The 16,418-nt window shown below is 44.0% G+C and overlaps 1 protein-coding gene across 4 annotated transcripts in view; it reads left to right on the top strand.

Annotated features, from left to right (window-relative positions):
- Window positions 1–9,878: 9,878 nt before the first annotated feature.
- The window catches only part of STX8 (syntaxin 8), a 135,899-nt gene continuing 129,359 nt past the window's right edge, over window positions 9,879–16,418 (top strand). For all 4 annotated transcript variants that reach the window (XM_077327517.1, XM_077327515.1, XM_077327516.1 and 1 more), the window contains exon 1: window positions 9,879–10,031. In XM_077327517.1, coding sequence (XP_077183632.1) covers window positions 10,015–10,031 — 17 coding nt within the window. In that variant the 5' untranslated portion in view covers window positions 9,879–10,014. The remainder of the gene's footprint in view (window positions 10,032–16,418) is intronic.

Here is a 16,418-nt window from a genome sequence, read left to right as displayed (position 1 = left end):
AGCTTGTATTGTCATTGTAGCCAGCCCTGGATTGTTTGAAGGGGAGATTTCTATTCAAATAACCTTTATTCAGCTTGCTGCCTTCTCAGGTCATTGTCTAACTTGTCCCTCTTCTGCTTGTAACAATAGCCTGACATGGTGGAATTTAGCACAAATACCTATTCTGGAGTGACAGACAGCACTTTAAACTCTCTCAGGAGTTATGAGGATATATCAAGGAATCTCTAAAGGACTTTACACATCCCAGAGTATCTTACAAATGATAATAAATATCAAAGATGTATGAGGAATCTTTAAATTTAAGTGGTAAGGAGGCAGGGTCCCTTTGAAAGGGACTGAAGATGACATTGAGGATACAGTGTCCTTCTGTAAGCATTTCAGCTATTCAAAGTTGCCCCATTGCTTTCAGTCACTAAGAAGCCAAAATAGCCTATTAATGAAGATTAACATCTTGATTATCTGCCCCAGAGAATTATTGTCCTCAAACAGGTTGTCACATGGCTTGTATGATACGATCAAGGTGAGGCAAGCTTGATGATACTATGGAGGTAGAATACGAAGGAAAAAGGGTACATGGAGACTATGGCTAATGCAGCTGCATTGATGCTTATTAACCACCATGCTCAGCAATGCCACAGTGCCACTACATCTGCTGCACATCTCTCATTGATGACTGTTCTTCGCCTGTGCTGAAAACACTATACTAAAAGTAGGAAACATTTGACTGATGCTTCAACTGACCAGACTGAGGTACTAATTGCTATCATCATCATCATCGCATAATTATACAGAAAAGGTGTTTATATGGATCCTTTCTTGTTTGATGCTCTTTAGCAACCTTTTGACCATGGAGGAAGCCCTGAAAATGTTGCAGACTTCAGAGAACCCCAGAAGGGATGACATGCCCCTTCAGAGAAGTGGGCACAGAAGTAAGATGTGGGAACCAGCCAATCAATTGGCCGATCATTAACCATTTTTCCATTGTGGAGAAAAAGACTAGACCTGTAGAACAATAGGGGAAGTGGGCTCCAGTGAGGTCCAGTAATGTCAGCTAAGTCCTCAACCTTTTTGTCACCAGGGACCGGTCAACGCTTGACAAATTTACTGAGGCCCAGGGGGGAGGGGTAGTCTTTTGCCACCTGAGCCCCTGCTCCACTTGCTTTCCCGCCAGCGGCCATGACTTCCCGCCGCCCACTGGGGGGCGCTGCCAGCAGCAGCTGCACAGTGCCACACCGAGGGAGAGCCCCAACCATGGCAGCTGCTGGAGAGCACCAAAGGTGAGCCGGTGGCAGAGTGGCAGGGCAGCCCCCGAGGAGGAGGATGAGGAGGAGTCGCGGCCCAGTACCGACTGATCCACAGACCGGTCCCGGTCCCCGGACCGGGGGTTGGGGACCACTGAGCTAAGGTACAGAATGGTATTTTCTCAACACAGGTCTCTGTCAGAATCCCAGTTCCCTCACTTAGCAAACTGCTCTTATAGGACTTCTCTCCCAGCTGTTGCTGACCAATCAGAATGTTTGGAGCAGCCTGTCACTCAAGTTGTCTAGCAGGGTGAAGGTTTAACTCTTCACCTGCTGGTTCTGATACTTCAGCACTTTAAAGCTTGTGTTTAAAGTGCTGTCTGTCACTCCAGAATAGGTATTTGTGCTAAATTCCACCATGTCAGGCTATTGTTACAAGCAGAGGAGGGACAATTTTTTTAAAGTGGCAATTAAGGCTGCCTGTTGGACAGGGGAAAAAATGTCCTTTTCTTGTATTTGAAGAAGTGAGCTGTGACTTTCAGAAGCTCATACTGAAACAAACAGTGGCCCACTCTGCTAGGAACCGGGTGTGATACTTGATGCCTCCCTCTCAATGGAGGCTCAGATCACGATGGTAGCGTGGCTGGCATTTTACCATCTTCGCTAAGCCAAACTACTAGCGCCCTACTTGACCCCGGAACACCTAGCCAGTGATCCATGCGACAGTCACCTCTAGACTGGACTTCTGTAACTCGTTCTACGCTGGCCTGCCTTCATCCTTGATCCGGAAACTGCAATTGGTCCAGAACGCGGCTACCAGGGTCCTCACAGCAACACCTCAGAAGTCCCACATCCAGCCCATCCTTCAGCAGCTGCGCTGGCTCCCGGTTGAATTCCGGATCAGGTTTTGGTTTTCACCTTTAAGGCCTTACGCTGTCTGGCCCAGTATACCTGAGGGACCGCTTCTCTGCCTACACTCCTCAAAGAGCCTTGTGCTCTACCACCTCCAACCTCCTGGTGGTCCCGGGCCTTAAGGAAGCTCATTTGACCTCAACCAGGGCCAGAGCTTTCTCCATTCTGGCCCCCACCTGGTGGAAATAGGGTCCTGATGGAACCTGAACAATTCTGCAGGGCCTGCCAAAGGGAGTTCCTCCACCAGGCATTTGGTTGAGGTCGACCTAAACCATCGCTTGCACTCTAGCCCCCCCCCCCTTACTACAACTGCTACAAATCTATACAACATACTGGGTCTCAATAAGAGTTGAGCTGAGGCTCCTTGTAGTTCCACCATTCCTTAATGTTGTTGTTATTATGTTAATGTTATTGTTATTATTCACCTTGTTCTAGAAATTATGTTACCTGTATCGTTTTTCTTGTTCCATGTAAGCCGTCCTGAGCCTTCGGGGAGGGTGGCATATAAATACAATACAAATAAATAAATATTGTTAGACTTTAAGGGAAGGAGGCATGGTATAGTCTGATCTCATCACCACCAAAGAAGACCCTGCAGTGGAAGGCAATGGCAAACCACCTCTACTTCTCACTTGGCTGGAAATCTCCTTGCTAGGGTCTCTGTATGCTGGCTGTCACCTGATGGCACTTTACACACAGCCTTTAAAGTGCCATTTGGCTGCTGTTTTATTCTGTCCCTTTAATAGAAATATAATGAGAAGTGACCAGCTGAAGCTTCTCATGGCATAAAATTAAAAAGCATCCCCCTGATAATTGTTTGCAATTCAGACAGATATTAAAAGGGCCACTAGAGGGACAAGTTTAAAAGTTGGAAGACCTAGTAGTTCGCCTTTTCTCTTCTTTGCAACTGACAGTTCAATTTCCCCTCTCCTTTCTTCTTTTCTTACTCATTTAAATTCTGTTATTATCTGGCACAAGTTAACCACCTCCTTCCAGCTACTCCTTGAGTGAAGTCTGAACAACACTTTCTTTTTTGCCATGTCCATTTCTTATCCCTCTAAAGCAGGACAAAAGAAGAGTCTTGTGGTACTGTAGAGACTAGTAATTTTATTGTAGCATGAGCTTTTGCAGCCAAATGCTCACCTGGTTAGACTCATGAAGTAGATTCTCAGTGAGCAAGATTTTTATACACACAGAAAGGAAAAAAATACCAATAATCTGTTAAAAGTTCTATTTTGTAACCCTTCTCAACAAAAGTTCGCACTCATTGCTGTGCTTATTTGTTTTCTTAGGAATATGGCAAAGAATTTTGTTTTATAATTTAGCCATTCATATTTTTTCCTTTCTTCTTTCTGTGTACGAACCCCCTGCTGATGGAATTCACTTTACGCATCTGACCAAACCGCTTTTCTGCAAGGGACTAAAATAGATGCCTGCCTGCTTTGCTTCTCTTTTCTGTACTACCCTTTTCATACTATCCACACATCCACACAAAATAATCAGTAATATGTTTTCCAGACCACCAGGCGCAAACAATGTATCTTCATACACAGAGTGGGCTGGCATCAGTGGGATCAATACAGCAATTATTTTGGTAAGTTACAGTTTTGATTGTACACAAACTTTCATAAAGAACAATCTCTATAGTTTTGAGTTCATCTTATTACTGTGGCACACTGCAAAGTTTTCATGGTTTCAGATGTGATCTGCATATGCCACTTCTGTTTGGCAGGATATCACCTTTTGTCATCATTTTATCTCCATGTCGAAAAGAGCACACCTATTAATTTCCAGTATATCAAGCTACAGGAACAAGCCCAGATAATTAGTTGGACCATATTTGGTAGTTCTTAGTTGGACCATATTGTTGGACATTACTTCACTTGTGGAGTGTACATATCTGTTGTGGAATGTACACTATTGTACATATCTCCACTGGGGGCACCTTGGTTTGGAGAGGTTGGGCTAAAACCAGTCTTTGGACTTAGTAACAGCATAGATTGCCTTGCAGGGTTGAATCCCCCTAATCTGGGATATATGACCTGGGGTGGTTCAAAGCTTGTTTCAGGATGCAGAGCTCTTTAATTATCATCAGTATTTGTGACAGGACTAGTGATTAAAGAATTGAGAATCAGGATCTGGGAGAACTGAATTAAAATCTCAACGCTGGCATGGAAACCTGGCGGATAACCTTGAACCAGTCAAACACTGTCAGCCTATTCTTCCTCACAGAACTGTTAGGATAAAATAGAGAAGAGAATTATGCAAGACGTTTTGGGTCATCCTTGGAAAGAAAGGTGGAATATAACTGACCAAATAAGTAATGTGTGAACCTGGTCTCAACTAGCATGCCACATTACCAGAAATGAATGGAAAATCAATTAATTCCTCAAAATTGATAGCAACCTTTATGACTTCTTAACAAGCCTATGTGTATACATATTACAGTGTCTACAGACATTTGGTTGAGGCCAACCAAAACTAAACAACACCTACTGGGTCCCAAACCTCCCTCCCTTGAACCCATGCGACAGATCTGACCAACCATGAGCCTGTTACATTGTTCACTGTTAAAATGTTATTCTCTTATTATTACTGTTACCTTTTATTTATTATAATCAGTCAGTTTAATGTATTGTTCTGTTACATACTATGTGAACTGGCCTGAGCCTTAGAGGAGGGTGGTATAAAAATGCAACGAATTAATTAATTAATTAAATACTGTCAGCACCAAAACCACATATACTGACTAACACTTAAGTTCAGAAGCCTTCACCTATTCTAAGGTACATTTTCTTTAAATGCCTCGTGAAAGCAGAATAGTTTTAAAGGTAAATTTATGCAGGGCGTATGAAAGATGAATGCAAAGGAAAATGTAATAATGAACATCTTACATTAAAAGGTTGGTATATGTTTTGTAAAAATTAAGGAAGTTAACAGTATGCAGTCATCCCTGATGATCACTATGGAAACTGTGTTGGCCAACTTTCATAAACTATTCCAGAATCAGCTGCAACAAAAATTAATATCATGTATCACCTTCAGGATGAACATTTTAAAAAATTCTGATGATGATGAATTGTCGTAGTCAGATATTTGATGGGTAGATGGTATTATCCAATTTGAGATCTAGCCAAGCTCTTGGGAGTTGCAAATGTATTTTTGCAGTGCTGCTGTTTCAAGCAACGCTGTCTTTGGAGCTGAGCTGGTGTTATTTGCTTCATGCCCAGAATATCCAGGTGTTTCTTGAGACTTCTAGGTCCTTCTCTAAGGGTTCCAGTGACAACTGGCATGATCGCAACCTTCTTCACCCAGAGGTGCTCTAACTCAATGTGTAGGTCCTGATATTTCTTGACATTTCTTCCTGTTCTTGTTTTTCTGTTGTGCTGTCTCCTGGAATTGGAATGTCAATAATCCAAATCCTATTTCTTAGTTTTTTTACAGTTGTGTTATCAGGTGTTTATCTATTTGTACCTGAAAGTCCCAAAGAATCTTTATTACATCAGTCTCCATGATCTTGTCTGGTTATGCTCCCATGAATTTCTGGCTCATGGTAAGCCATACTACTTGCAAAGATTCCAGTGCAACATAGCTGCAACTATGATGTCTTTCAAAGTGAGTCTGCAGTCAGTAAACAACAGTTTCATCCTTTGTTTTACAAATTTGACATTTGCTGTTATCACTGGTCTTCTGAATCTTGGCTTTCATGCTATTCATGCCTGCTCTTGTGCAGCAAGGATTAGTACTTTTCTTTCTTCAAATGTCCATTTTGGAGACACTTTCAGGTATTTTCATTATTGATTTTATTCTCTGTGTTTTTAAAATATTGCCCATGCAAGTGCTTTTCCTTCTAGTTGTCAAAATGAGGTTTGATTTCTGTAATATGAAGTAAGTCTGACTTGTAAAGGTAAAGGTATCCCCTGTGCAAGTACTGGGTCATGTCTGACCCTTGGGGTGACGCCCTCTAGCGTTTTCATGGCAGACTCAATACGGGGTGGTTTGCCAGTGCCTTCCCCAGTCATTACCGTTTACCCCCCAGCAAGCTGGGTACTCATTTTACTGACCTCGGAAGGATGGAAGGCTGAGTCAAGCTTGAGCCGGCTGCTGGTATTGAACTCCCAGCCTCATGGGCAAAGCTTTCAGACTGCATGTCTGCTGCCTTATCACTCTGCGCCACAAGAGGCTCCAAAGTCTGACTTGTACACTTTCACAAAGCTTCTCTGTGCTTTTCTTGGTGTAGTCATTCAGTGCTCATTTTTATTCTGCAACTGTTTGCTTAACTTTCAAAAGACTTCTTCCTAATTTGCTGGTGGGGCTTGTGTACTTTAAAGAAGCAGAGGGCTATGCTATAGGCAGCGTCCCTGCTTGCAGGGTCTCCCATGGTAGACAGGCCTTTGCTGAGGAGTCGGACCAAATACATTTCAAACCCCCATTCAATATAGTGGGGAAATCAAATTCTATACCAGCTCAGTCACCTGGGTTAACAAGGACAGCATAAGAGATTGGTGCTCATGCATATCTGCCAATAAAAAGGAGGGGGAGGGGAGCTACAGGACACAGGCTCTTCTGTTGGGCAACCAGGGCAGAGGCTTGATGTGCTACTGGAAGAAGGATCTTCTTTAAAGCAACCAGAGCAGAAACTGGATCAGCTACTGGATAACAAGCAGCATCAAAAAATGCACTTGAGATGAGAACAAAAACAGAATCATGCAATGTTATTTTAAATCAGGGCCTCAAAAAGGTGAGTCATCATTATTATATTCTATCAGAAGCTTTCATGGATCAGGCTTTTTCAACAGGGGTTTCTTGATGGCCCTAGAAGGGTTTCTCCAATTGGGTGGGAGTTTTATTCTTAAAATTTATTGAGTGATATGACCATATATGGTTATGTTAAATATCCACCCCTCCCACAAAGGCCTGGAGGGGGTGAAAAGGGGAGAGGCCCCAGTTATAAAAATCCTTGCTGGCTGAGTCCAGAGAGGTAAGTACTCTCATTTTCACTTAGCTGGATTAGGGGGTGACAGGGGGCAACGGAGTGGTGGATGCTGCCCCAGCCCTCTTCCTGGCCCGGTTGATTAGGCCACTGGGTCATTTCTAGCGTGGGGGAGGGGGGGGTTGACAGGGTGTGATGTCATATTTGGTGAGAGTGTCTGGGTGATGTCACTACTGTGACCACCTCCCTGCCATGCCCCAAAGTTACATGTCACTGGCAGAGAGGTGTGGCTGGCTGACATCATTTTGGGGGTTTCTTGAAGCCTCAAGAATGTTTCAGGGGTTTCTCAATGGTATAATTGAGCTAGGCCGGGGCGGATCGGCACTGCTTATATTATTAGATCTCTCAGCAGCGTTCGACACAGTAGACCATGTGCTTCTAGCGCGCCGCCTCGCCGATGCCGGGATCAGAGGGACGGCCCTTCAGTGACGGCCCTTTCTCCGGAATAGCGGACAGACGGTAGCATTAGGAGAGAGCTCATCAAGCCGTCACGAACTGGCTTGTGGAGTCCCCCAGAGGGCAATTCTCTCTCCAACCTTATTTAACATCTTTATGCGCCCTCTTGCCTAGCTGGTGCGGAGGTTTGGGCTGGGTTGCCACCAATATGTGGATGACACCCAGCTCTTCCTCCTGATGGATGGCCATCCTGAATCTCCCCCTGAAACATCAGCCAGCTGCCTGGAAGCAGTGACGGAATGGCTTAAGCAAAGTCATCTGAAGCTCAACCCTTCAAAGTCCTGTGGCTGGGCAGGAGAGGTCCAAGCGAGGAAGCACGCCTTACCAATCTGGATGGAGTGCAGCTAACAGTGGCCCGCTCCGCCAGGAACCTGGGAGTGATACTTGATGCCTCCCTCTCAATGGAGGCTCAGATCATGATGGTAGTATGGCTGGCATTTTACCACCTTCACCAAGCCAAACTACTAGTGCCCTACTTGGCCCCGGAACACCTAGCCACAGTGATCCATGCAACGGTCACCTCTAGGCTGGACTTCTGTAACTTGCTCTATGCTGGCCTGCCCTTATCCTTGATCAGGATTAGTCCAAAATGCAGCTGCCAGGGTCCTCACATCAACATCTCGGAGGTCCCACATCCAGCCCATCCTCCAGCAGCTGTGCTGGCTCCCGATTGAATTCCGGATCAGGCTTAAGGTTTTGGTTATCATCTTCAAGGCCATACATGGACTTGAAGGATTGCCTCTCCACCTACACCCCTCAAAGAGCCTTGCACTCTACCTCCTCCAACCTCCTGGTGGTCCCTAGCCCCAAGGAAGCCCGCTTGACCTCGACCCCCACCTGGTGGAATGAGCTCCCAGAGGAGATCAGGGCCCTGACAGAACTAAAGCAGTTTCACAGGGCCTGCAAAAGGGAGCTCCTCCACCAGGCATTTGGTTGAGGTCGACCTGTCCATCGCTTCCAATTGGCCTCCAAGCCCTCTCCTCCTACCATGACTGTAAAGAAATCCACCCAATCCTTGGGTCTCAGTACAAGTTGAGCTAAGGCTCTTTCAGTTTCACCTTCCTTTAATGTTATTGTTGTTATTTTTATTATGTAAATGTTGTTATCACCTTACTGTTACTTGAATGATGTTACCTGTACTATTTTGTTATTTCCTGTAAAACGCCCTGAGCCTTTGGGGAGGGTGGTATAGAAATACAACAAAAAAACAAACAAAAGTTTGAGAAAGGATGCAATAGATGGACTACCACAAGATTCGCTTGTTTCCGGGGGGGGGGGAGGTAAAAACCTTAGATATGGCTAACCAGAGTACAAGAAAGCAGTATGCAGCAAGTGGCCCAGCAAGATTTATAGTGCAATCCTATAAGCAATTTCCTGAGAGTAAACCCCGCTTAATAAACTCCAGTAGGTTTCCAAGGTGGTTTAAAATTGCACTCACAGAGCTTTCCTACTAACTGGCATACATAACAGTAACATTAATTCCACCATCATATGCAAGTTTTTGATTTGATTCCACAGAATTCTTCATTGTACTCACAGAAAAGACAGTGCCATGGATTTAGTACATACGTGTGTCCTGATAGTGATGAACCAGACCTACGAATCCCTTGGAATTATAGCTTGGTGTACTGGTTAGGAGCATGGACTTCTAATTGGTGGGCTGGGTTTGATTCCCTGCTCCTCCACATGCAGCCAGATGGGTGACTTTGGGCTCGCTACTGCACTCATAAAGCTGTTCTGACCAAGCAGTAATATCAGGGCTCCCTCAGCCCCACCTACCGCACAGGGGAGAGGAAATGTGGGGAGAGGAAAGGGAAGGCCAATGTAAGCCGCTTTGAGGCTCCTCCTGGTAGAGAAAAGTGGCATATAAGAACCAGTTCTTCCTCTCCTCCCCAAAGAGATCAGTTCCCCTAGGGTAAAGGGCTGCTTTGGTGGACTCCACAGCCTTATAGACCACTGATTTCCCTCCCCACCCCAAATCCTGCCTTCCCAGCTCCATCCCCAAAGTCTGCAGGTATTGCCCAACCTAGTGCTAACAAACCTACTCAGCTACCGCAAGGTTTTCTCATTCCTGCCGAAGGGTCACCATTACAAACTTGGACAGCCCTAAAGTGAAACAAACTTGGTTGGCCGTAAAGGTGCCCTTGGCCTCAAAATGTGTTCGGCCACTTCAGCCCCACAGGGCTACTTGCTTGAAGTCAGACAGCTCCTCCCGCTCAGCCCCCGCGCGGACTCAGGCCGCTCGTACGCGCCATCCCGGCCACGACCCTGCCTTCCTCTCGGGGCACGTGGCTTCTCTCGTAGGCAGACACCGGCGGCTCCGCTCTGTTTTTTCCTCGCGCTTAAGCTGTATGGGCCTCTGCGGACGCCGTAGTCACGTGATTTGAACTGGCACTCTTGCCAGGGTCAGCTATGGCTCCGGACCCCTGGTGAGTAAGTGGGGCTGGGGCAGTCCCGCTGAGGATTCCCGTCTCGGGCTGAGAGCGAGGAATGTGTGTTTCGGTCTGGCCGCGGCCTGAGCAAGCACAGTGCAGCCCTAAGTCTAGAGCGGCACACGCCTCCCTCTCCGCTCTCTTTCCTGTGTGTCGTGCTGGGGGAGGGATCGCTTTCCTGCCCTGCAACGCCCCCTCCCCCCCCCCCCCCCCCCCGTTATCGCGCCCTGTTCCCCGAGGCGAAGTCAGCATAGTATCGTGCGGGTTCCTTCCCGTGTTGCAAAGGAAGGCAGTTCTCTACTTCGTAAGGGATACAAACTGCACCTGCCAATGTTCTCTTTTTGATGCAGTGAATAGATGCACAAGATCCCTAATATTACTTGGCACTAGCTACACAGGGCAAGACAAAGAGTCTCCTCGCAAAGAGGACAAATTTCTTTTTTTGTTCCTGCTAGAAGGTTTAACGAAGTTATTATGTTGTGTGCTTTTCTGCAGCAGGGATCCAGGTATCCATACAGCCTCATTTTCCCCCACTTGCAGTCTTGTGGCTGAAATGCATTTAAAATACTCTGCTGTTCATAGTAATGTAGTAGGGGATTGGTGCCAGTTCCTGCAACTGTTCCCCCAATCATTCCTTATCTAGTTGAGTTGCGCTTCGTTTCTGACAAAAAAAATTATTCTGCTAGTGGTGCCAGGGAAGAAGAAGGGCTGGTGTTTTGTATTCCACTTTTTACTACCTGAAGCAGTCTCAAAGCAGCATACAATTACCTTCCCTTCCTCTCCCCACAACAGACACTCTGGCAGGTGGGACTAAGAGAGATCTGAGAGAACTGACTGGCCGAAGGTCACCCAATTGGCTGTATATGGAGAAAGAGTGGGAGATCAAACCCAGTTCTCCAGATTAGAGACTGCCACTTGCACACCAAGTTAGTGTAATGGTTAAGAGTAACAGACTCTAATCTGGAGAACTGGGTCTGATTCCCCACTCCACATGAAGTGTGCTGGTGATTTTGGGCCCAGTACAGTTCTATCAGAACTCTCTCACCCCCATTTATCTTACAAAGTTCCTCTTGGGAGAGGAAGGAAAGGTGATTGTAAGCTGCTTTGAGACTCTTTGGAGCTGAGAAAAGAGGGGTATAAAAGGCAGCTCTTTTTCTAAATTTCTTATAACTTAATCAGTCATTTCTCATTATGCTGTTCAGGCTGTATCCATAGACTAGCTAAAAGAAGCTTACAAAACTGTTTTATTTATATGAAACATTGGGCCTTGAATATTTAACTGAGCTAGCTACATGTTTATACTTGTCTTTGCTTCCCAGTGAGGACTCAAAGTGTCTTGCAACATTATCACATGTCTTTTATCCACACTATGCTGTGAGTTTCTGCCTGGCTCCAGGGTCTTCCATGTGGGGCTTGAATATGTACCAGATCCTAATCCAACACTAATCACTATACCATGCTGGCTCAAGTGATCCTTGTTTGGGGATATGATGTGAAATGTGGGGCAACTGGTATGTCATTTATAAGGAACTGATACTGTAAGCTAGTGGTCCCCAACCCCTGGTCCGGGGACCGGTACCAGTCTGTAGATCAGTCGGTACCGGGCCGCAGCTCCTCCTCCTCCCTGGCTGCTGCCTCGGGGGTGCCCTGCCAGTCTGCTGCCGGCTCACATTTGGTGCTCTCCAGTGGCCACCATGGCTCAGTGGGTGGTGGGAAGTCAGGGGTGCCGGTGAGAAAGCATGCGGAACAGGGGCTCAGGCGTTGGTGACGTCCCTCGGCAAAAGATTACCCCCCCGGGCCTCAGTAAAATTGTCAAGCGTTGACCGGTCCCCGGTGATAAAAAGGTTGGGGACCACTGTGGTAAGCTGCTGATGACCAATGTTATCCAGCAGTTGTAGATAGCCAAGCATGTACACAGTGCAGATAATATTCAGTAGTAAATAAACCTATTGTAATTACTCTTGTGGTACATATTGAGTATTTTGCAACACGCTGATTTTTTTTGCTTCATCTTATGTGGGTGAAATGTCTATTAGTGTCCAGTGTTGCAGATAGGCATTGATTTTATTAGACTTTTGGAAAGAAATGCAATTGCTTAGTATTGTGCATGTGAGCTTTTTGCAGTTCACAATGTGAGAACTTTTGTCACAATTGAACAATGTGAAAATGGGACTTGGTTTGGATTAACCTTTAGAAAAATGATTTGTGAATCAAGGTTCTTTTGTAGGAAATCTGCAGTGGGGGGGCTATACCTGTCTCCGTGCTTGCAAATGTGTGTCTCCTGAGGCAACAATCATCACCAACAAAGGAAGAATGCATGCACTCAAAAGCTCACGCCTTGAATAAATCTTTGCTGGTCTTAAAGGTGCTATTGGACTTAAATTTTGTTGTACTGACAGTGTGGCCCAACTATGGCTATATGCTCCTTCCTGCTTTTTACTATCATAGGTCTTCTTTAACTTATGCGTTATTGTGGGATATTGGCAGCAGGAGACTGGCCAGATGATAAGATAGCTACTGCAATGGTGGGTAGGCTTACATTAAATTCTCCTTTCCCATATTCTCTATGTCTCTTGTTGGCTACGTAAGTAGCCTGCCTTTTAGTCTGGTGTGCTTAACTGAGTGTGTGCATGTCAGAGCTTGGACACAAGGTCAGTTAAGGATGGCGATGACATGAGCATCTCTCGCTGTCTCTAGTGACTAGTGGGCCACGCTAGTTCTGAAACCCAGCAGATTCCTGATTATGTCCTCTGCTGTTGCGGGGTTGCACTGTTTCTGCATTAAGAACAAAGGACGTATGTGCATAGCAGAATGTGAATTCTTAGCCATAGTCTGAGCAGTCTCACTTTGACAGTCCTACTCAATCAATGGAGATTTAATTTCAAAATACACAAGGAACAGGTGTTGTTTACAGTTCCCAAATCAGACATGAAACCAAGTGGCTGTGAGGATCTTCAATTACTCAGAAAAGCAAACTCTTGACAGATAGTCAGAGATTTCTTTATTAAGTTAGAAAGTACTCGCATCAAGGCATTGTCGAAACTGGGGCTAAAGATACAGGTTTTCACATATATCCGAAACCCTTCCCCTCTCCCCCCCTAGCCCAGCGAAAATGGGGGAACATCAAACAGTCTTAACACTCTGATGAGAAATTCAACTCCAAGGGAGAGGGGAAAGGAATAGAACAAATGGGTGACTTGGGGTGAGGTGAGAAATAGGGGGGGGGGAAACGGAAATGCAGGAAGGAACATCAGGGTCATAAAACACAGGTGTCTGTGGATCCCTCAGAGTCTGCGGGAGTTTTGAAAGGGGTTCAGGAGAGCTCTGCAACTCTATGGTATAGGAGGATCTGGGCTGGCTTCTCAGCTCCTACTCTTCTTTTTGGGCTATATGAGGCAGGGCTGTCATAGCAATAATAAAAGTGGTGGGAGGAGCGAAAGGAGGGCTAAGGGTGCGGGTAGTGGTGTCATTTCCGGTGGGGTGATATGACTTCCAGGGATCCTCGAAGTCTGAAAAATTATTTCTGGGGCTCCTCCATGATCAAAAGGTAGAAAAAGGCTGCTGTATATCTTTGCCAAAGTTCATATTGTGGGGACAGATAAAGGCAAGATATTATTCTATTTTAAAATGGCAGCATAAAATGTATGTATATGTGCGTGTGTGTGTGTATTTATAATTTTTATAAAAGTTCTAAAAATTGGGACAAATAAAGGTAGCAAGCATTTCACAACAGTTGCCTCATTTGAATGTTGACCAAATGATATAAAATTACCAGTCAGGCATTAAGAGAACATTGTCACAAGATGTTTTTCAAATGGTGTATTATTCCAAAGGATATTGAAAAAGTAGAAAAAGTATAAAGGAAAATGTTGGAAATGTCAAGATATAGATGGAACCTTTTATAAAATGTGGTGGGCTTGTACTAAGGCAAAAGATTATTGAAAGGAAATTAATGGGAAAATGCAGAATATATAAAAATTTAAATTTTTTAAAGTATGAAAGTATGATAAATAAATAAATAAATTCCCTATGGAAGCTGAGAATATGTTGTTAAGAATACTGCCAAATAAATTACTAAAAGTTTAGTAATTTAGTAATGTCTGTCCAAGTTTAGGATAGTGAGAAAATAAACTTGTTGTTATGCAGTAATGGTAAAATTAACAACTTATTTGAAGAATAGATCAAAGTTCAAGGAGAAATGGAGTGTTTATTATTTGAGCTGAAAACAAACCTATAATGAGCAACTGTTTAAAATTATATGAACTGTATTGTACTACATATAACTGTATTATATTGCAGAAATAGAATGAGAATAGGTTCTGATTATAAAGGTATATGAAAAATAGATTTTGAACAAAAATATCCTTATTTTCAGTATTGAGATAAACAATATATTCTTTTTAAACTGAGTATATTGGAAGTTGTGGCAAATGGTAAAGGGCCTTACCATCTGCGGGGTCTAACCTATTGGTTATTCCCGGTCCCAAGGAAGCTCGCCTGGCCTCGACCAGGGCCAGGGCCTTTTCGGTCCTGGCCCCAACCTGGTGGAATGAGCTCCCGGAAGAGCTGCGGGCCCTGCGGGAATTGTCATCATTCTGCAGGGCCTGCAAGACGGAGCTCTTCTACCAGGCTTTCAGTTGAGGCCGGGCAGCGAGAAGATCTAGCCCCCCTCACAAATGTGACGGTTGCGTCTGTCATCTGCCCCCTCCCTTTCCCTTCTTAGTGGGTGTGGAATTGGGTTAGTTATATTGAATTTTGCCACCATTCTTGTCTTAACTTTTGTATTAATTGTATCATGTTTTTATTCTGCTTTTATTGTTTTAGGGGATTGGTTTTTATGTCACCCACCTCGAGCCTCTGGGGGGAGGCGGGATATAAATTAAATAATAATAATAATAATAATAGAAATATGTAGAAAAAATAAACAAGTAAAATGAAATATGTAGTAATGATGGAATTATATCGCTGTAAAATATATTGGCTATGAAATTAGAAATCTAAATTTAAAATTTAAAATGCCTGAAGTGAGAAACATTGTATTTCATAGAGAATGTTTTGAGAGTTATATTAAAGTGGATGTTGGGGAGCAAATTGTTCCTGTTTTGTATTTGACTATTTATAATGATTTTGATATATATGACTTGCTATGTAGCCCTTCCTTCTTTCTTTGTGTTCCTGATATACTACTATCTTGTTTTTAAAATAAAAATATGTATAAAAAAGTAACACATTTGATGAGTTCATTGTATTGGGTTTAAAATATAGTGTGCTTTATAATGTGTGTAGTTGATACCTGTCTCTGTGTTTTAAAACTTTTTTATTTGTAAAAGTGAAAGCATATGATGTAAATAAAGTTCCTGTTGTTGCTTCAGCCTAATGTGCATTCAAGTTCATGTAGTTTCTGTACTGATAGATAAGGGTGAGATGGTCTGCTATATGGCTATTTGGCAAAGTTTTTTGTGGCACAGTTGGAAGGTGAGATAAAAGAGATGCAGTGCTGATAAAGGAGTCTCTTGTAGTCAAATAATTTAACTTAAATTTGACAAGCAAAGTTCTGCATGTGCTTGCAAAGTCCAAATCACAGGGCTGGAAAACCTGCTAGGTTATTCATTGTGATGTGCAAGCCCAAGTTCTTTAGATCCAATTTGGGGCCCTGGTGGGAGTTTGACAAACCCACCTGAGCTTCCTACAAAACCTGTCCTTCCAAAATTATTCATTCCCCTCTACCAATTACAGCTTATCTCCAGATTCCAGGCAACAGAAATCAGTTTCCCTGGAGAAAATGGCCACTTTGAATGTGGTCATCCCCCCCCCCCCCCATGCCAGCACCATTCCTCATCCTGGAGTTGACAACTCTGCTCTCCGCTGATTCTCATCTGTTCTCAACATTCCTTTCCTTTTGAAGCATTTTCAGTTGCCGTCTTGGTGGTGATCAAGGATATTTTTCCTTTGGGTTAATTTACAAAGTAAAGTTTTTTTCTTTATGCCTGGGGTGTCTCCTGAATACTTAAGAGATGTGGTCCCCCCCCCAAATCTGTATAGATTAGATGGTTTTCTGGTGCTCTAAATATGTTGTGGACTGATTTGGAATGCTATATGCTATAACCCAAACTATAAGTTCCACTGCTACTGTAGAAGAACTGCCACTAATTGTTATCTATAGTTCAGAATTGTGCAAATCTTATTCAGAACTGTTAAAATCAAATTATCTCTCATTAATGGATGGTTTTGCCAAAAGGTCATTCTGTTTACTGGCTGGGCTTGTGATTTGTTTTCCGGCAGCAAGGGACAGTGATATGAGAAACAATCCCCCCCCCCCATTTGGCATTATGAGTGTGTCAGAATAGTGTTCATAATGTAAGGGACCTTATGTAAACATCTACA

The sequence above is a fragment of the Paroedura picta genome, chromosome 3, assembly GCF_049243985.1.
Source record: "Paroedura picta isolate Pp20150507F chromosome 3, Ppicta_v3.0, whole genome shotgun sequence".
Taxonomy (NCBI): Eukaryota; Metazoa; Chordata; class Lepidosauria; order Squamata; family Gekkonidae; genus Paroedura; species Paroedura picta.
Note: the sequence above shows the minus strand (reverse complement) of the source record. Positions and strands in the feature narration are given on the sequence as shown.